Below are 22,527 nucleotides of genomic sequence, written 5' to 3'. Positions count from 1 at the left end.
TCCTATTGACTTTCAAATAGTGAAACTTCATCAACAAAATCATGAACAACAATACTTGAAAAGTACCACTGCATTACAATTGAAAAATACCACTGTATCCTTGAAGAAATGAAGATTGATACAGATACTGCATGTATACCTTTTCAAAGTATTGCAAATTCACCTGATATTTCACCTTTGAATATTAGACCTTTGATCTCTTGAAAACTCTTTTCTATGTGCAAACCCACTATTAATGATAAACTCTGGAAAGTAATTGAAGAAGAGTGGAAATCTGCACCCCTGGAAATTTTATGAAAAGCCTTTCTATCATCGAAATCATGATGCAAACTTATAGTTCAGAAGAAAGGCTTTCAGATTGAACATTAAAAAAAATTCTCTTTACCCATTTTAAAAATGTGTAAACATTTTAAGTATTTATTTATTAGATGGCAGCTCTAAAATGCTATTTTTAAATTTGAACATGTAATAAATGGTGGGAAAAAGAAATGATTAAAATGACAACCAATTTTAATCTTACCGTCTTAAAATAACTAACTAACGAAAAGCTGTAGATTACTTACTGTATCATTACTGATGATTTTCATCATAATTTCATGTTTTATGTGTTAATGAAAGTTTGTATTCATACAGAGAGTTAAAAACATTTCAGAGCTTTTTATATGAATTAATACTGAAGAGCAGTACCATTTAAAAATCATTTTTATTATATACTTTTCAATTTTTAGGTACAACAAATACAAGATGATGCTGTAAAGTTCAGTTCTATATATGCAGGCGATCGAGCAAATGAAATCAGCAGTAAAGTTTCAGAAGTTGTTAATGCTTGGCAAAAACTTCTACATATGTGTGAGACAAGAAGAGAGAAACTGGCTGACACTGGTGATCTTTTCCGTTTCTTAAACATGGTGAGAGATCTAATGCAGTGGATGGAAGAAACTGTTAGACTGATGAATACTTCAGAAAAGCCAAGGTAAAAGAATAATTTAAAGCTGTTTATTGAAAAAATAAATAATTCTGTCTGAGTCTCTTCTATATGTATTGTATTAGTTTCTGTGAAAGAAAAGTTTTTTCAATATGTTTTTATTGAAATGAAGTACCTATTTCTTTAAAATCTTAATACAAAGTTAATTGAAACTAATGCTTTGTATAATTTTTCTTTTTGAAACTGTCATTTATTAATTTATTTTTTAATAGGTATAGTGTTTTAGGATAATTCAACGAGTCCACTGGGTTTCAAATTATATATTTCTTCTAAAAATTATATCAGAAAACAAAGTTGCAGTTTTTAATATTTTAATAAAAAAATTAAATAATTAAAAAATATATATAAATGGGATTTCTTTGCAGTTTTGAAGCCAAATGCTTCTTAAATGCATGACTTTCATAACATATTTGCCTGTCTTTATAAACTCAGTATATAATTCATTTAAAATTTAATTCACAATTCATTTTAAATATAACAGTTGGTTTTCAATTTAGTGAATAGTTTCTTAAAAGTTACTTAAGTGTACTTAAAATAAAAATTTTGCATATTTTTAAAACCTTAAAATTTTGAATATTTTTATAAAGCATTTGAACCCCACCCCCCAAAGAAAGAGCTCCAAAATTTGGATTCAAATTAAAATTAAACATTAAATTTAAGTAAACATTAATTCAAATTAAAATTAAACACTCTAAAATTTGGTTTCAAATTAAAATTAAACATTAATTTGGTTGTCACTTAAAACCAAATTTGGAATTTGCTTCAAAATTTGAAACATTATACAAATATAATAATTTATATTATCTCCATTAATTAATGTTTAATTTTAATTAAAACTATTAAATTAAATTTTGGGAAAACATTTAGCATATTCATTTATCTTTTGCTATTGGACCCTTAGATGAATGATTTGAGATATAAACGTTCATTTACAAAGTTCATTTTACAAAATGGAAGTTTATGGGAACTGATTTGAATTTTATTTCTAATTAAGAAGAACATTTATTTTTTATTCTCAATACCTCCCTCTTAAATTTGAGAGCAAGTGACATAATGACTTGTGATTGTAATAACACATTTAAAATAAACTTTTGATTTATTTAAATTTATTTTAAGAAAATATCAGTAAATTGCTTTATAAATTTTTGAAACCAAAAATTAAAAAAACATTTTTTTTTTTTCATAAAAGTAATTTTTTTAGAGATGTTTCTGGTGTAGAACTATTAATGAACAACCACCAGAGTTTAAAAGCTGAAATTGACACCAGGGAAGATAACATATCTGTCTGCATTAATCTGGGCAAAGAATTACTTGCTAGAAATCATTATGCTTCAAATGAGGTAAATATTATATTTTGTTAATAGTTTTTTGCAGTAAAAATTTCTGATACTTCCTTGTAATAAGCCATGTAAGATTAACTGAAAGGCAATGATACCAGCATTAATTTTTGATTTAAGAATTAAATGTAATAAAAAAATGAGGATTGAAAGAGATTATTTTACTAATAATGTTAAGATTATAGGAAATATTATTATATATTATTGGAAAAGAAATTTGCATATTTTACAATATATTTCTGGATTTTGATATTGTGCTGAACTCGCACTTTGATAATTTGAAATTTTCAATGAGTCAAACTGAAAGTTACTTTCTAAACACAATATAAAATTTAATATTAACTCTTATCTAAAAGTCAAATTTCTTTAATTCAGTTGATTTAAATGCTTGAAGAGCAAATTTTTTTCTAAGGGAGAGTGAAATTATTTCCACGGCATTTTTGTCTATATAAGCTGAAGTCTTAATAGTATTATTCCTAAACAATGTATGTCACATGTTTAAATCATGTTCACTGTTTTTTGTGATGCTATTTACATCATTATTGCCACACAGTGTTGCTTTTATTAGAAGAAAATGTATTATTACCACATACAAAGAAAACATTTTATTAGCTTTCATTATCACTTTCACAGACTCTACTTTCTTAATTCCATCAAAACCACATGATTTCTAATCTTACCACATGATCCATTATAGACAGCTTTTCTTATGTAAATATGCATTTAAAAATTTAAATTTTTGAATGTTAATTATGTTTTGCATTTTTTATACATTAGTTGCACTTTTTATTTTGCTTTAATAAATATATTTATATGCATATCTGCATAGAATCTGATATGCGTTTGAAGTGCAGTTTGTGAAGTTTCAATAACTCCTATTTTGGATTACTCAGAATTGATTTCTATTGCTCTTCATTTTAGCTTTGATTTCCTACATTTTATTTGTTTAAAGATTTTTTTACGATAAATGATACTGTTACTTTTTACTCAGTGTGTGGAATCAGAAAATATTATATTTCTTTACTGTTTTGACGGGTGGGGAACTACAGCTTTGTATTTTTGTATTTTTTACCTTTAAATAAAATATTTGTCTTCATTATAAATTGTTATTATTATTATTATTGTTTTTATTTTAATATATTTGTTTATTTATTTTTATTTGTCAAATCAGCAGTAAAATCAAAATTTATTTCACTCTTTTTTTGTTTACTTTGGAAATAAGATTTGAAATTTTTTTAATTAAGAAAATGTTAAATAAAAATTAAAAATAAAAGTCTTTTTAAAATTAAGAAATAAGAGATGATGCTATCATTCTAAAACTTGATTGTTAAATGTTTTCAGCAATAAAATCAATATTTTGAATCAAGATGGAAGAAATAAATTAAAATCACTGTTTAGTACACAGCTTTGTGCTTATAGCAGGCCATGACCATTTTATTACATGCTGTTTATAAGATTCTAAAATTACTTTTATGAATAATTGTAAATGCACTAATAATAATTTAAATGAAGTTGTCATTTGTTTTCCTTGCTGCCAACATTTAAAATTATAACTAATTTTTAAGAGCCCAGTTTTCAAATAAATTTATGTTTAATTAATTTCTTGATACTATGAACTTTTGATGTTCGGAAATTAAAAGGACAGAGGACTAGATTGAGGTAAGTTGAACAAAAATGGGCAGAAGATTGTTTATTAAAATAAATATGCTAGAGGAGGGAAGTTAAATTTGTTCGTTTATTAAAATAAAAATGCTAGAGGTTGGAAGTTAAATTTGTTCTTGTAGAGGACATATGTAATTTCTAAAAATTAAAATCAGCTTGTAATTTTATCTTTTTGTGCCTACAACAGTAAAATTATTTCATTTTAAAAGAAACAAATACATCATAGTCCATCTTATTAAAATTACAAAATTTATACCATAGAAAAGAAATAATTTATTGTGATGAAAGTTAAGAAAGTGATAATATTTGCTCTTTATAGTGCAATAAATTGGTCTTTGAAAAAAATAATTAGTAAATTTCTCTTCTCATAATAATGATACACTTGGAAGCAGTATGTTTAGTGTATCTTGAATAAACATATAATAATACACTATTATTTAAAATATTTCTAATACAAATTAATTCTTCATATTATGTCAATTTAATATAATGTTGTATATTCATTTTTACTTAGTATGAATTAAATAAATAAATAAAATACTTAATCTGGCAATGTTTTGTGTTGTATATTAGATTAAAGAAAAACTTCTTTCACTAACCACCCAACGAACTTTAATGATGGATCGCTGGGAAGAGAGATGGGAGCATTTGCAACTTAGTAAGTATAAACATTTCTGTTGGTTTATTTGGCATTAAAACAAAACATTTTCAAAATATTTTGAGATTTAGCTGATGTGTACCTTGAATTCTTTCTTATTTAGAAACATTAGTTTCTTGCATCTATCTAGCTATGTATTTTGTGTGTGTATTGATATATAGCCTTTTAAAAGTTATCTACCATATTTTCTCACATTGTCTACTCTTTTTATATTAATTTATTACTTGAAAAATCAAGAGGGGAAATCTATGTGGTGTGTAGTATTTCTGAAGCAAATGGCCAAAAGGAAGATTTATATAATAGCAGATGAATCTGATCTAATCGAACATCAGATTAATGTGCATAAATGCACATTAATCTGATTGAATCTGATCTAACCTTACTGTATATCTAACCTTATTGTATATCCAGAAAATTAGCTATTTTTTTCAATATTTCTCTTTTTTACTTCACATTGCGTTGTTAATCGTCCTTTGAACGTGCATAAACACAATTTAAGGCTGCATAACTCAGAACTGGATATTATTGTTACCGTTAAAGAGTTATAACAATAAATTTAGAAAAGATTTAAGGAGGAAGAAAGTAGAAGATTACTTTTGACTTCAAAGAGAATGTGAAAAAAGTCATGCAAATAAAACAAATATTTCTGAATCAGTCTAAAAAGCTAACAGAGACTTAAATTTTGGCACGAAATGGCAAAGCAGCATATATACGGCCTGTCTCAGAGTGCTCTCCCCTCTCTGCTCTTAATCTAAACTGACAGGTGATAATTTTTCTATGCGGGAGGTAATTGAGGAGAGGAAACTATCTATTCGCAAGGGGCAAATGGGTTTTATCGTTAGGTTTTGAATAACAACTCAGAATAAATAGCTCGTTCAAAACTTCCAGCTGTTCTGTGCTTATACCAGCTATAGTAAACTTAAATGTTTATGTTCGGAAAGAGAATTTTCATTTTCCCGCCTAATTATTCTCCAAATTTTAGATGGCAAAATGTTATTGGAATTAAAATTAAAATTGCAAGAAACTGCAACAATATTTTAGAATGTGTGATTTTAATTATATTGCAATTGTAATTGGCTTTGCAATTACTTTGCAATTACAATTAGAAAGTAAGTACTTTTTAAATGCAACAATAATGTATGTAATTGCATTTTAATTCTTAAGTCTTACAATTACAATGCAATGATAATCACAAACATTATAATTATATAATCTAATTATACAATTAAAAATTTTATTGCATCTAATCACAACTACGGTAATATTAGCTAATTACAATGTAATTTTAACTGCAATTAGAGCAGGTAATTATAACTACGTAATTAGGAAAGTAATTGTCTCTGATAATTAGAATTACTTAACCTAGTGAAATCATGATCATAATTGTAATTCTAAGTGTAGTATGCAATTGTAATAAAATTATGCAATTACTAAGTAGTTATAGTTAAAAAGTAGCTGTTTTTTTTAATTACAATTACAATTTACGTAATTTCATTTAAATTACAATTACTCTATATTTGTGAAATCCAATTTCATATTCAATGCAACTGCAATCATATAATCTAATTACAATTACACTGGCTTTGTAACTCCAGTAAGTAATTATAATAATGTAATTATGATAGCAATTGTTTCTGATAAAAGCAGTTACGTAGCCCAGGAAAATCATGACCTTAATTGCAAATGTAATTGTAGAATGCAATTGAAAACACATAGTAATTGTAATAATATTATGCAATTATTTTGTAATTACAATATAACAATTTTTAATTACATATACAATTTACGCAAATGCATTTTAATTATAATTGCATTTTAATTGTGAAATCTAATTGAATAAACAGTATAACTGTAATTATATAATCTAATAAAAATTACAATGCAATTATAATGACCTCTTAATTAAAATTGCGCAGCAGATGATTTAACTATTTAATCAGAAAAACAACTGCCCCTTATAATTTCAGTGACATAGGCTAAAGAAATCATGATAATATTTGAAAATTACAGTCAATAATATTATATTCGAAATGTTTCTGCATTTTGGATAATGAGTTTTTAAATAATACAACGGGATAATCACCTATAAGAAAAATATTAATATTTTCTGTCATGTCTTCTGAATCATCTTACATATATTGTAGTTTGTAGTACCAGCATAAATTGGAGTTTATTTAAAGGAAATATTTTATATAGACCGAAATGCATATAACGTTAGTAAACAAATATGTATGTTTATGATCTTCGATATACATGTGAACTTAAATTACAAGATTAAGGAAAAGCATGCAAAGAGTTTATGCCAGTGCAAAGGCATGTTTTTGCAAAGGATTTGTTACGGGAAGCTTGTCTTGTTTACATTACACAACAAATAAATCATAAAAATTACATTTATCCTTTTCTTTTCAGAAAGGGGATCATCAAGGACTAAACTAAGTCTCATAATTTTATCCAACCTATTGCTTTAGCTGGTAAAAAAGGATTCTGATGAGCAATCAGTGTGCTTAATTGCTGTGTGTACTAGACATTCATCTAAAAATCACTAATCCATTTATTATGAATTATTATGAATTACTGCCCAGACAGTAAAGTGGTTCATGACTCTGGTTGCCGTACCGAAGAGCCTGGGTTCGAATCCCGGATAGGGCATGAATGTAATTTGTTCGTCCTCGGCATAGGTGGCAACGGTGGCCCATGTATTAGTTCCCTCCTTAATAACATGACCGGCCTTAGTAGTGATCAATGTCTATAAACGGCTACTATGTGCCATTGGAAAAAAACAAAAAAATTACAAATTGGCCTTTTATTCAACATAACACACATTTTCCATAAATAGTTAAAATGTATTATTCAGTTACAAAGGAAAGTACTTGCATGAACTATTTTCCATCATTGTTTCACGTAAGAACAAATAAAAGTATAATTTTCTTATGCTCCTGTGACTGTTATATTATTTGGATTACGGTAAAGACTGCAAAGATGCTTCTGTGGAGGACTTTCTAAGGGAAACTGGCTCATGTTCACATCACTCGTTAATAAAAGCAGGAAAAGATCTTTATTTAATTGAATGCAACAAAACGTTTAAGAAGAATGATGTACTCATAGAGAACTTTCTAAAATAAAATGATTTGTATTCATGTTACACATAAGGAAATCCACGGAGCTATCTAAACATTTAGATTGTTTGCCAAAATTGGCATCCGATTTGAACTAGTAGTATTCAAAAGCCGACTTATTATTCTGCTGAGCAAAAAATCTAATTGCTTTTGAAGTTATATTGTAATTCGAACAATCATTGTATTACAATTATTTATTTTTATTTTTTTTTCCCCAATGGCAGATTGTGAACAGTTACAATTTAACACAGTCCATTAGTCTATACAAGGCCAGATGGGCTGGTCTCTTTATTATGGAGGCACCTAATATGTGGGCCACCATCGCCTCCTATGAAAGGACGAACAGTTATAACCATGCCTTCTCCGGGATTCGAACCCAGGCCCTTCAGTATCGCAGTCAGGCTTCCCTAACCACTATACCATCTGGGCGGCACAATTACAATTATAACTGCATTAGTCGTAGTTTTAACTACAATGAATTACCAGCTTTTCTCAGTCAATAACAGATAGCTTAAACTTTAAAGATAAATGGAAGGTCTTATAATTTGTCGAATGGCAATATTCTAAGAAAGCATAGTCTCCAGGATGGTCGAAGTTTAATTACAGTCTTATATTTTGCATACTCGCAGCACTTGCTCAAAGGCTGTTCCAAGATTATTTTTGTTCATCTCATCCATTAATTTTGGAGACAGAATCAAGTCTAGAGACATTTTTTTTCCGAGGACAGTATTTTATATAATAGAAAAAGAAACAATGAGTACTGATAAATTTAATTGAAATTAGAATTATAATTCTAGTTAATACAAATACAATGTTACTTTAACGGTTAGAATTACATTATAGTTCTAATGGCAAAAATATCAAATGAGTGTTATAGATTAGTATACTTTTACATATCACAATATTAAATTTTAATACCATTTTATTTTACTTAGCTTATCACAATATTGAGCTTTTTAATACCGTCGGTACTGAAAAAATGTTTTACTACTGTTATGAAATGTATATTCGATAATATTTTCTCATTGATGTTTTTCTTATATATTTTTCTGCATAATTCATAAATGTTTGCAATGGAAATAATTCTGAGGCTTTTATAATACTTCTAAATTTTCATGAAATAGAGTTCCATTAAGGTTTACTTGAAGGAGACTCTCAGTACAAGCACTTGAAAAGAAGTTATACTACATTTACATATTATGAAATGGTTGTATGTACAGTATTTACTTGTAACAGCGGTGCTCAATATATTGCGTTTTTTGAAAGAATGCATATGTTGCCTAAAATCGAATTTAAATCACTATAATCAGAATAATTGGCTAAAGTATTAAATTGTAATTTTTACAGCATCAATCGAATTAGTCGATTTTATTGAAGATGAAAATATGTTGATATTGACAAGCTATATTAGTTTTTGTACTATAATGAATGCTAGCTAGTAGCTATATGAATATAATGAATGTACTATAATGAATGCTAGCTAGTAGCTACTCTAGCTAATAGCTAGAGTAAAACTCAGGATATGGTAACATTAAATAAATAAATAAATAAATAAAATAAAAGAAGAAGCAGAAAACGAAAGCAAAAAGAAACTGAATACATTCGGAAAGAGAAGGCTTACTATGGTGAAACATTAGAAACGTGTAGACAAAGTGTTAATACTATATGTGAGAAAATACTAAGGAAAAATTGAAATACATCATAGCTACATTTGGTGCTTTCTATATTATTTGTATCAATATAAGTACCGAATTAATATAAGTACCGAAAATAAATGATTAATATAAGTACCAAATATTACGAATTAATATAAGTATCAATTAATTTAAGTACCGAAAAATACTTAAAAAATAGGTATTTTCGAAAATTTAAAGGAACAAAATTGCAGTCTGAAAATTTATAGCAGCGGAACTTTTGAAGTAATTTGATGCCTTCTGAAGGTCGCCATGAACATAACAATTTGTAACTGTCAGCTTTTACAACTAGGAATCAGATAAACTCTATTGTTTGGTAAATCGGACTGTCTAGTAATGTTTTCGATACCGTCTAGTTTCCGTGAATGGCGATGTATGCAAGCTTTTTCCTCATTCTGCCTTAAGAATAAACAGCTCATAGGGGAATTCTGAAAAATATATGACGCTTTCATATATGTACTCATACCCTGATATTCACAATAGCGTTTCTTTATTTAGATTGCTTTGAGCATGCAAATTCAGTAAAAATCAGAAAACAAGTACCATACTTATAACAAAGCAGGTTATCTCAGTAAATGAAGGGAATTAAGTACCGGCGATGGCAAGATTTTCCGATGGTTTGAAGACTAAGTAATTTATTCCTTTCAGAAAATTTTCTCGGAAAGCAAATCATTACTTACGGATAGAAAAATGTTCTAAGAACTACGGGATAAATTTATAATGGGAATAAAAGAATGAAAGAAATCGGAAACTCTTTTCTAGTACTAATTTTACTCCTCGAAAGTTGGTTTCAGTATCACCTTTTTAAGGAAATGACACATGAAATGGATTTCAGAAACTGAATCTCGAAATCATCAATAGCTATCCAATATTCTGCATTTGTAAATATTTATTTAATTTGCATTTCAACCAAATGTTGAAAACAAAGTGGAAAAAAATCTCCTTACAAAAGGAAAAAAAAAAGATTCCTATTCTTTTACAGTGATATTCCATTAAATTATATCAGAAAATCATATCACTGTTGGATGCAATAAATACTAATTTCAGACTTGTTGCCTGTTTATGGAAGCAACTATCTTTTGCAACTGAACACCGGTTCTTTTGCCTAAGTTTGAATTCCGGCGAATGCGTTCGTTGCTTGGTATTTTGGTGAATTTTATGTTGAATATACCAAACCAGTTTCCCTGAAAAAGTCATCTACAAACGCATCCTTTTCCTTAAGCAGGTACCCATCGCATGCTTCCTGACGAATGTACAAGAATTTTTCTTCTTTTACACAGCTTTCCTCATCACATATTACCCACCAGCGGCCGAGCGGTAAAGACGCTGAACACTGGTAGTTCGGTTCGAGGTTCGAATCCCGCGAGCGGGCTGGCTGCATGGTCGTTTCGTGGGTTTCTCCATGTGTAACGTGTATACGAGCCAGTTTCCCTTAGAAAGTCCTCCACGAAGGCATCCCTCCCTTTAGGCAAATAACCCTCGTGTGCTTTGCCTTAATTGAATAGCACCATACCAATAATACCATAATCACATATTATATTATTGAACATTTTTAATTTGCAAATTTTTGCAAATATAGTAATTTGCAAAATAAATATTACATTATTTTGCAAATAAGTTATGGAAAATGACATATTTATTTAGATTAATAAAAAGGTAAAAATTAAATGCGTCATCGGCATCATTTTGTTAATAATATCATTATATAATCTTTTTTTTTTTTTTTTTTTTAAGTGTACTGGGGAATTAAAGAAAATTTCTCAAAAGTATCATCATGTTTTCGTAAACTGATATATAGTGTTAAATTATTATATTAAATTTCAGTTTATTATAGCAGAAATCGTAAATAGCTGCATTATGTATAGCTTTTGCTTCACTGAGCTTTCGCAAGTTAATTGTGAGTCCATCCCCATAATTGAGAAGCAGGTTGATGCTAGACATTTTGCTTCTTAGTGCAATTGCTGTGGGATCTTAATTCTATTGACCGATGTTCTATAAATTTAAAATATTTTGCCCTGCCTAAATTCTGTAGCTCTCTTCATTCTAAAACTTTTGCCGTCCAATAAATTTTTGTTGTCAAGTGCCAAATTCTTAGAATTTCGATATCCCTAAATTTTCTTGTTCAATGCCTCTTTAAATTCTAAGAATTTTTCAGCCATTAATCTGCCTCCTGGCCAGACGTGGCCAGACCGTTTTCAGTGCCATATGTGGCACTGAAAACGGTTGAAAAATCGGAATTTTAAAAGCCAACTTCCTACTTTTCATCAAATAAATTTTATCGATTAGCAGTGCTATGGAAGCATTAAAACATTTATGTAATAAATACACAAATAGTTCAGAAACGTTTTTTTTTCTCTCTACTGAAGAAATGCCTGTCTCTGACTACCTGCGAATTTGATTAAGTTTTATCTAAAATATACGTCAAAGCGTTTCTTTTTGGCCTAATATTAAATTTTACTTTGGCATGTTCCTATCCCTGCTTGATGTTGACAAGATTTATTCAAAACTTACTGTTTTTATTTTTTATTTTAAAACAAACAACTTAAATGGAAATCCTCAGCTTGCTTTTATTTATTTAAATAATAACATTTGATAATGTGAATTGTGATCTCTAAGTAATTTGCGTATTTGAACCCGAAAAAAGTGTTAAACACCAATTTTGAAGCTTTTGTTTTGGTTTGCTTTATTTTTCCTTCAAAGCACGCGAGAGCTATCTGCCTAAAGGGAAGAATGCCTCCGTGGAGGACATACTCTAAGAAAAACTTACTCGTGCCCACATTATGCACAGAGAAAACCACAAAAATTCCACTTTGAAAGGTAAAAGTATCTAATTTTTTAGAGCGAGATTTTCCTAACATTGAATTTTATCAATTTAATACAAGTGCTATATTTAATTAAGAATTAAAACAATGTTCTTTTGTGATTTACATAAGGTAACTCTTTCTGTCAAAAATAATCATATGAAAATGCACCGAATTTCAGTACCATGTAATTTAGTTTGGAAACTGAGAGGTATCTGTGACATCTTGTCTATATGTAGAAAATTTTTAATAAGGTTATTATGACTGAAATTTGTTTCAAAATATTCAATATTTCATAACTTCTATCAACCAATAAATGCGATAAACTGCCCTTTTATAAATATGAAACAAGAGTAACGAAATAAATTTGTGGTAAAATGAATTACAAACATTATGTCGAAATGACTGACACTGAGCATGTGTTTGTTATTTTAATAGTAATTTAGTTATCAATTACATGTAGCTTTCAATAGGAATTAGGTATTTTAAGCCTCTTATAAATTTTTTCTTATTATATTAAAGCTCTATAGAATATTATTATATTAAAGCTTATTATATTAAGATTATTAGATATCTTATTATATTAAAGCTATTCTTTTTATATTAAAGCTCTATAGAGTGAATCAAAAGCAGAAAATTAGTTAAACTACACTGTCTCACTAGTCGTAAGATTATATTACTGAAATATGCATATGAAAACAAATTAACATTCTATAAACGTACATTAAAATACCAAAATGCAATAAAAATCAATAACATTTATACTTAATAAGAAACAAAGTCGGGAAAACGGTCAGGCAAGTGAGGCACTTGCCTCATGTGAATCACTAGAAGAGGCGCCAAATTGGCTATACGAATTCAAAAATTACTTTAATTATTAGGGGAAATAGGCTTCGTCAAACTTAAATCAATAAAACAAACCAAAAAAAAAAAAAATGCAAGAAAACCTGGAAATTAATGCAATATGCATTTCAGTGTTATTTCTTATTTATCAAAAACGAATTTTTTAACGTTTTCATTTGAAAATTATAAATAATTGGCTACATTATTTCTCTGAATTTATAAAACTACGATTAAAAAATACTTTAAGAATTATGGTATAACTATGCTATAGGAATTATGATATTTTGATTTAATACAATTACTTTTACTTAATACAAATGTAGCTATTTTTTATATTCATATGGACGCGCATTTACCTTTCTGCCTCAGGTGAAAAAATATCTTGGCACGGCTCTGATAAGCAATTAAGATCAGAAATATGTACAAAATTAGTAACAAAGCAATACAAAAGTCCCTCTTCTGTCTTGGATTTCCAGAAAAAAATATCTTTTTTCGTCTAACCAAAGCATGGACACAAAAATTACTTTAATTATTAGGGGAAATAGGCTTCGTCAAACTTAAATCAATAAAACAAACCAAAAAAAAAAAAAAAAAAATGCAAGAAAACCTGGAAATTAATGCAATATGCATTTCAGTGTTATTTCTTATTTATCAGAAACGAATTTTTTAACGTTTTCATTTGAAAATTATAAATAATTGGCTACATTATTTCTCTGAATTTATAAAACTACGATTAAAAAATACTTTAAGAATTATGGTATAACTATGCTATAGGAATTATGATATTTTGATTTAATACAATTACTTTTACTTAATACAAATGTAGCTATTTTTTATATTCATATGGACGCGCATTTACCTTTCTGCCTCAGGTGAAAAAATATCTTGGCACGGCTCTGATAAGCAATTAAGATCAGAAATACAAATTAATTGTACAAAATTAGTAACAAAGCAATACAAAAGTCCCTCTTCTGTCTTGGATTTCCAGAAAAAAATATCTTTTTTCGTCTAACCAAAGCATGGACACAAAACGTGTTCCTTCCTCCGTAAGGGCAAAACCAGCCCATCTGCTCAATCGCCTCTAGGCAGTAATCAAAGGACAGTAGGAAACCATCGCTTAAGTGAAACGACTTGTTGATCGCCCTACAAGGAGCGGGGAAGTAAATCTAACAAGGGTCGTTTTCAGGACAATTTTGGTTCCCTCTAAATGAAAAAAAATTGTAAACATGGTTAATTTTTACTGCAGTTTTCAAGACGTAAATAGATTTGAATGCGAGCCGCCCGGTGGGTTAAATTAAATGTGATGTAGTAACTGAAAAGAGAGAGAAAAAAAGCTGAAAGATTTTAATGGTCACCCAAAAGGGTTTTTATACTTTATATATACAGTCAAAAGTTGTTAATCCGGATTCGTCGGGACTTCGGCGATTCCGGATTATCGTTTTTTCCGGATTATAGATCATCAGTTTAAATCTGGTAAGATGGCATGCAGAAATTACAAAACTAAAAATATGAAATCGTAATTTATGAAATAAAGAACAATTATGATCTAAAGGGTATCAAAATTTGCAAAAAGAAAAAGCTTAATATTTATTTGTTTACTTTATTAAACATTTCTTTCAATGTAAGTTGTTTAAGTTACTTTGTTTCATGTGATAATACTTTCTTTTTAATTCTATTAAACAGACATAATTTCTTGTTTAGTTACAAAGTTACGCTGTTCAAGTCCTATAATTGCTGTGTCGAGAATATCGACTAATTTGTCAATTGAAATTTTTTCGTTTTCAATAACCTCTCTGTCACTTTCTTCACTATCGGAAGCAAATTATAATGACGAGGAACTTGTTTTAAATCATATCAAAGACAGAGTACATCGAGATGAAATACTATATTTGATAAGGAATTATAAGCCAAATAAAATAAAAACATCTGCCCTGAAGATAAGGATAGTGCTGACAGATCAACTTCCAATTCATTGCACGCAGCGGCGTTCCCCCTGCTGAGCAGCGTGAAATTGATAAACAGATTTCGGATTTCGAAACATACTTTCGCTTTAGATCCTTTACATATTAACAAATATATATCGGAAATTCTATTTGATATAATCGAAAGTTTAAGCTTACTTTTATAAAATTGCTCTAACGGTCTGAAAAAAATAATAAGCCGGATCCAATTCGAAGATTAAGGAACAACGCAATCTGCAACATTAACTGAATTAGATAATTTTAGCTTAGCTTACACCATCCGTTATACATTAAACGCGCATGCGTAAACGTTTTATGAGCATGCTCACAAGCATATTCGCAGCCGTAAAGGTCTTACGCGCGCACATAAACGCCTATGCGCATGCATCAATGCCACGTATGCGCAGAAAGCAGCAGCTTTGAGGTCCGAATTAACGACTTTTGACTGTATATGTATTTAAGGTTTTTTTACATTCTCGCTGAGCTTGTAGTCTACGTGTCTGCTGTTACACTCACTCCTACTAACCCTTTTTGTTTTGTGTGTGACTTTTTAGCTTTATTATTAAGCATCATTTACTTTAAACATATGCCATATGCAATTCAACAGCAAAATTACAAAAATTTTAAAAGCAGCTTGTCAGTATTCTTTTTAAATTCCCAATACAGTGTTAAGTGTTGGGACACTTTTTTTTTTTTTTTTTTCCTCTCCAGTCTGTTGTCAGTTCATCATATCAATGTTCAGTTTTCTTAGTAAGGTGGCTTTAAAAAAAAAATCTTTTTGTCGTTGATATCTTGAGTGTTTACTTTTTTTTATTAAATATCATGTTCTTGACACTTATGCCACATAAAATTTGATTCAACAGCAAAATCACAAAAGACTTAAAAACAGCATATCTAATAGACAGTCTTGCAAGCTGGAGAAAAGAAATGTTTTATTCCATACAGTGTTGCCATTGCTCGCTTTGAAGTCATTGAGTTTGTTAATCAAAAATTCGTTAAAGTTTTACAAAATATGAAGTGAATATAATACAGGGTGATAACATTTGGTGTCAAAAATTTAAAAATTGGTAAATACATTAAAGTGTTTTGACGCAAAGTGCTGTTTCGAGTCTAATATCTCATTCGGCACTAACATCCCTTTTGGGCTAAAAACGATGCCTAAAAATGCAGGTATATGTGCCTTTAAATTAAGTAGAAATTAAAAAAAGAATTACTCAAAACCTTAGATTAAGAAACTGCACTTTAGAGCCTTGGATTCATTTCCCATTAATGTCCAACTAAAGAAAAATGCTTTGAAAGTCAGATCAAAGCTTACTTGATCATATTCATGAATTGTAATATAGCACCAAATTACATGGGAGTATAAAAACATGTGGCTTTATGACAGGGGTAGAACAAAAAAGAAAATTAGTGGTTTGATAGCTTGATTGTTACTCTGAGTGCAGGCTTTCAGTTTCCAAATTTATTTTCCAGTAGTAGTAAAATCATGTACATTTTTTTTTTTTTTTCCCTTAGGAACGTATTAAATTTCAGTGTTAGATATCCATATTTATAAATCAGTTAGCAGTACTTTTATACAGCTGGGTGCTACAAAACTGTACTTAATGTATCTTATGCAATAAAGAAAATGCTCATTAGTAAAAAAGTACAACAGATTGAGAAGTTTACTATCATTATCTTGCTGCTAAGATGTTGCAGATTTTATAATTATGAAGGAAAGAGGATTAATTCGCAAAACATTATGGCCCATCAGTGGCTGAGCGGTAAAGTAACTGAACACTAGTAGTTTGAGTCCTGGCAAACGGGTGCTGCCTGCATGGGCTTTTAGTGGTTTTTCCTATGTGTGACATGGATACAAGCTGAAGACTTCCATAAAAGGTATTTCTTCCCTTAGGCAAGTGGTTTACCATAATCAAGTAAACCAAACCACAAAAAATTTGTGAAAAACTTTTTGACATTTTTTTTCAAATTCACTTACATAATTGATGTTATATGCATATAATATATAAGCATAAAATATGACTAATAAGCAGAACATTTTAATGTGTAGTGCAATAATTTTAGTGTGAAATTCATTAAAAACATTATTTAAAAATCACAACTTTTGTATGAAAAAGAGGGGAGAGCAGAGTAAATGTTTTTCCCCTAAATTTTATTTTTTATATTTGACATTAAATGTGTGATTGCATATTTCTTTAAAATTTTCTGCTGATATATGTTTATCCCTTAAAATAAAAATAAAAAAAAAAAAAATTTAAAAAAAAAAAAAAAAAGAAAAGAAAAGAAATACATATTCCTCTGAATTTTTTATTTATTTATTTATTTTTGGTATTTATTTTCCTTGTTTAGCATTAAGCTTATGAATGTATATTTTGCTAAAATCATATGAACAAAGAAAAAAAATTGCCTTTTCTTGTAAATATTAATATAAGGTTTTCAGTGCACCACTAGGTAGATAGACAGAGAAATAGTAAGTTTAGTAAATAGACATAAATAATAAGTTTTTAATAAATGTAGAGTATTCAAATATATAATTAGTATTTCATACTACATATGTTATTGGTTAATTGTGATATAAAAATCATTGTGAATGCAATATATCTGTTAAAAAGATTATTAGATTCAGATCCTCGTAATTATTAAAAAATAACAATTTTAAATAAATACCATTATACTTATGTTTTTAAAGTTTTCCTTGCTACTACAGTCAAAAGTCATTAATTCGGACATCCATAATCCGGACCTCAAAGCTGCAAACTTTATGCACATGCGTGGCGTTGACACATGCGCATAGGCGTTTACGTGCGCACGTAAGACCTTTATGGCTGCGAATATGCTTGTGCGCATGCTCATAAAACGTTTACGCATGCGCGTTTAATGTATAATGGATGGTGCAAGCTAAGCTAAAATTATCTAATTCAGTTAATGTTGCAGATTGCGTTGTTCCTTAATCTTCGAATTGGATCCGGCTTATTATTTTTTGCAGACTGTTAGAGCAATTTTATAAAAGTAAGCTTGAACTTTCGATTATGTCAAATAGAATTTCTGATATATATTTACTAATATGTAGAGGATCTACAAAGCGAAAGTATGTTTCGAAGTGCATTAAACAAAAAGTGGAATTGCTGCAAAAAATGGATAAAGGCATATCCTTTGTTTATCTAAACTTTAAGGTTTGTTTATCTTTAATGCTGCAGTGTGCAATGAATTGGAAGTTGATCTATCAGCACTATCCTTATATTCAAGGCAGATGTTTTTATTTTATTTGGCTTATAATTCCTTACCAAATGTAATATTTTATCTCGATGTACTCCGTCTTTGATATGATTTAAAACAAGTTCCTCGTCATTATAATTTGCTTCCGATAGTGAAGAAAGTGACGGAGGTTATTGAAAACGAAAAAATTTTGATTGACAAATTAATCAGTATTCTTGACACAGCAATTATAGGACTTGAACAGCGGAACTTTGTAACTAAACAAGAAATTATGTCTGTTTAATAGAATTAAAGAGAAAGTATTATCACATGAAACGAAGTAACTTAAACAACTTACATTGAAAGAAATGTTTAATAAAGTAAACAAATAAATATTAAGCTTTTTCTTTTTGTAAATTTTGATACCCTTTAGATCATAATTGTTCTTTATTTCATAAATTACAGTTTCATATTTTTAATTTTGTAATTTCTGCATGCCATCTTACCAGATTTAAACTGATGATCTATAATCCAGAAAAATCGATAATCCGGAATCGCCGAAGTCCCGATGAGTCCGGATTAACGACTTTTGACTGTATTAGAATTGAGTAAAAATCAAAATGGAATTGGGTTTTTCTATTGATTAAGAATATATGGCTGGAAAAAAAAATCTGTAAAAAGCTAAATTGCATAAAAATTGTTTTCACACTATGTTATTTAAAAATAAGTTCTTTAATATAATGAGTTATGTATTTTGGAAGTCCTCCCCCACACATAAATTTTTTTTTTTTTCTTTTAGTCCTAGAAGTATACCAGTTTGCTAGAGATGCTGCAGTAGCTGAAGCATGGCTTATAGCACAAGAACCATATCTCTTAAGTCAAGAGCTTGGGGTATGAAACAAGATACTCAAAATGTAATTTATTGCACTAGTGTTCAAAATTAAAGGCTAATTTACCAAAATGATGCGTACAATACGACTTGTTAAAATTTTTCTGAATACAATTATTTATAGTAATTATATGCTACTAAACATGAAAAGCTCATGTGGTGCCCTAATTTTTCATATTGTATGCAAATAAGATAAATGCAAACAAATCATAAAAGGAAACAGTTGATGTTGTATGTGCATCTTGGTTAAATGTAAATTTTTGTAAGACTGCAAATGATCATTTGTTGTTAGTCATGTCTAAAAGACTTCATTTAGATAATAATAAGGAGGGATTGAATAATAGGTAGACTTAAAGTATAACTTTGAAAATCTAGAATCACTTTCTAAGCTTTGGATCACTTGATTATTTTGCAGGTTAAGTTTTTCTAATCGTATGAAGATTGTTGTTTGTAATTGCTGACTTGAAGATACCATTTCATAGTTTCTAAACAGTTTGCTTGTAATTCCCAGCATCCATATTTACTAGAATAATTCCTAGACAGCCATATTTGGGGATCATATCTGCTTGAACAGTTATAGAACTTCTTTATTAGGTATGGATTTCAGTATAACTATTTTCTCAAGATTCCACCTCAAACAAGTAAACTATCACCAGAGAAATAGTATCTCAATTAATATACGAGGTAAGGTTTGTATGTTTCAGGTTTTATGCCAGATGAGTATGTATTCAGAAATATTACTTAACCTGTTCAGGACCAGCGTCCCGTATACATGACGCAACAATTCTGCTCCTACCAGCCCAGCATTGCATATACGTGACCTTGAAATGGAACGATTTATTTGAATTTCTAAAAGACAGTAGATGGAGCTAAGTGGTAATTTTTTCACATGGTTTGATTCAGACGGCATTTCACCTTCGTGTACTGGCATTAGTTTCTGTTTTGTGCTTCTGGTTTTGATAGATTTATTGAAATAAAGAAACTAGAAATCACGGCTCCTTATAAGTGCGCCTGTGAATTAAAGGTGCCCAGGCGTTTTTGTTTATTTTGTTGTAATTTTCTTTATTTTTTTTTTTTTTTTTTTTTTTTTTTTTGTTGTTGTTGTTGTTACTGTTTTCTATTTATTTTGAAACTTAACATAAGCTTTCTTGGTTAATTAAAAAGTAACATTACAACATTATTACAGAAGGGAAAAGACTATCAGCTTTCTCGACACGTTATACGTCTTACTCGCTTGCATTTCTCAGGAAAGAGCCAGCATTTTTGCTTTTCTTACTCGATTTAATCGGTCATTATATATAATGTCTTGAATGGTCATTATATATAATGACACAGGTATTATATTTTGGCCTATAATGTATTTACTTTACATATAATGTATATATTGACATAATCAGTAACATATATCCCGCTAGTGGGGGTCTTTCCTTGATCACTTTCCGGTCATCGTGGACACTGTTTTCGATTTAGAAAAACAAGAAGTTTTCTAATATAAACTTGATGTCACACACGGTTTGAGGATAAAATATATCTGAGTGTCTTTTGAAGAAGTTTTGGGACATGTGTTGGAATTATATTCATTTTCATTCCGTTAGCCATGGCTTAGAGACCTTACTTAAAAACTTCAAAATTTGACCTAAATCACCGAACACTCCACCTTTCCATCTAACTGGAAGACAGTTTCCGAAAATTGACGTTGACGGAAAAGGTAATGAAGGTAGGAGAAGATGCGTTGTTTGTGCTAAAACCAAGGAAAAGCGAAAGCAAACAATGTATTTTGAGTGCGAAGTATGCAATGTAGGAGTGCGTGTCGATCCTTGTTTTGAATTATTTCACACACAGCAGAATTTTAAAATTGGAATTTAATTACCTGCAGGTAATTCTTGTTTAGGTTATTTGTAAATTTTTTTCCATGTTTATAGTATTTATTTCTGTGTGTGTAGTTATGATTTTAATATTTTGCCTGTTTAATTTATTTCTATTAATATGGTATTCTTTATATTAATACACATTAAAAACAAGTACATTAAATACTCAACTTCAAAAATTGAAGTCATAATATCAAAATGCTTATTTTATAGTTTTTTTTTTTTTTTTTTTTTTTTTTTTTTTTTTGTAAAATTAGGCTGAACTGCTGAAAATGTGCGAGCCGGTGGTGATGATCCATTTTAGTGGGTCCGCTCCCGTGACTGCGTTCTCCCGGCGCTGGTCCTTAAGGGGTTAAACAGAACACTGACTCACCTAGAAATTGTTCTCTGGCCCAAGCCATCTGGCTGTTTTGATAATGAAGATGATACTACCTTAAACACTCTCCTCTGGAAAATATACATGATGGGATACAAGGCAATTGTTTTCTTACACACACACACACACACACACACACAAAAAAAAAAAAAAAAAAAAAAAAAACATTCTCATGAAGTTTTGGTAACTAGTAGATCTGCTAATTCAAGTATGAGTGGCTGCTAAAAGATCCCAGGCCAGTTGTCAGTTTTATTGTGTTATTAAGAATAAGCAGTTATCTTCAGATGCTGCAGCTACCTTTGGGATGACTTTGATCAACAAGATTTCTGACTATTATTTTGCTTAAAAAATTGTTCCATATTCTTAAAATCAAGTTTTGGGGAATATTCAGCTCTTTGGAGATGGTCAACTGTATTTGATTACAGTCAAAAGTCGTTAATTCGGACACCCATAATCCGAAATGATCTATAATCAGGACTTCAAAGCTACAAACTTTCTGCGCATGCGACGCATTGACGCATGCGCGTAAGACCTCTACGACTGCGAATATGCATGTGCGATGTGCAAAATACGTTTATGAATGCGCGTTTAATGTGTAATGGACAGTATAAGCTAAGCTAAAATTATCCAATTCAGTTAATGTTGCAAATTGCGTTGTTAATTAATCTTCGACTTGGATTCGGCTTATTATTTTTTGCAGACTGTTGGAGCAATTTTATAAAAGTAAGCTTGAACTTTCGATTATGTCAAATAGAATTTCTGATATATATTTACTAGTATGTAAAAGATCTACAAAGCGAAAGTATGTTTTTAAGTGCATTAAACAAACAGTGGAATTGCTGCAAAAAATGGATAAAGGCATATCTTTCGTTTATCTAAACTTTAACGTTTGTTTATCTTTAACGCCGGCGCGCAACGAATTGGAAGTTGATCTGTCAGCACTATCCTTATCTTCAAGGCAGATGTTTTTATTTTATTTGGCTTATAATTCCTTACTAAATGTAGTATTTCATCTCGATGTACTCCGTCTTTGATATGATTTAAATCAAATTCCTTGTCATTATAATTCGCTTCCGATAGTGAAGAAAGTGATGGAGGTTATTGAAAACAAAAAAATTTCGATTGACAAATTAGTCGGTATT

At 29.4% G+C, this 22,527-nt stretch overlaps 1 protein-coding gene across 7 annotated transcripts in view; it reads left to right on the top strand.

Annotated features, from left to right (window-relative positions):
- LOC118202130 (spectrin beta chain-like) overlaps positions 1 to 22,527 on the top strand; it is a 291,298-nt gene that overhangs the window by 226,444 nt on the left and 42,327 nt on the right. For 4 of the 7 annotated variants that reach the window (XM_085820914.1, XM_085820900.1, XM_085820917.1 and 1 more), the window contains 4 exons: positions 729 to 973; positions 2,175 to 2,325; positions 4,558 to 4,642; positions 19,052 to 19,143. In XM_085820914.1, coding sequence (XP_085677040.1) covers positions 729 to 973; positions 2,175 to 2,325; positions 4,558 to 4,642; positions 19,052 to 19,143 — 573 coding nt within the window. Of the gene's footprint in view, positions 1 to 728; positions 974 to 2,174; positions 2,326 to 4,557; positions 4,643 to 12,152; positions 12,270 to 19,051; positions 19,144 to 21,266; positions 21,514 to 22,527 lie in introns of those variants that run through there. The other 3 variants (XR_015042215.1, XM_085820925.1, XM_085820903.1) reach the window with 3 other exon arrangements.

Source organism: Stegodyphus dumicola, chromosome 1 (assembly GCF_044657685.1).
Source record: "Stegodyphus dumicola isolate Sdum_Otavi_A_Nest chromosome 1, ASM4465768v1".
In the NCBI taxonomy this organism is placed as follows: Eukaryota; Metazoa; Arthropoda; class Arachnida; order Araneae; family Eresidae; genus Stegodyphus; species Stegodyphus dumicola.
Note: the sequence above shows the minus strand (reverse complement) of the source record. Positions and strands in the feature narration are given on the sequence as shown.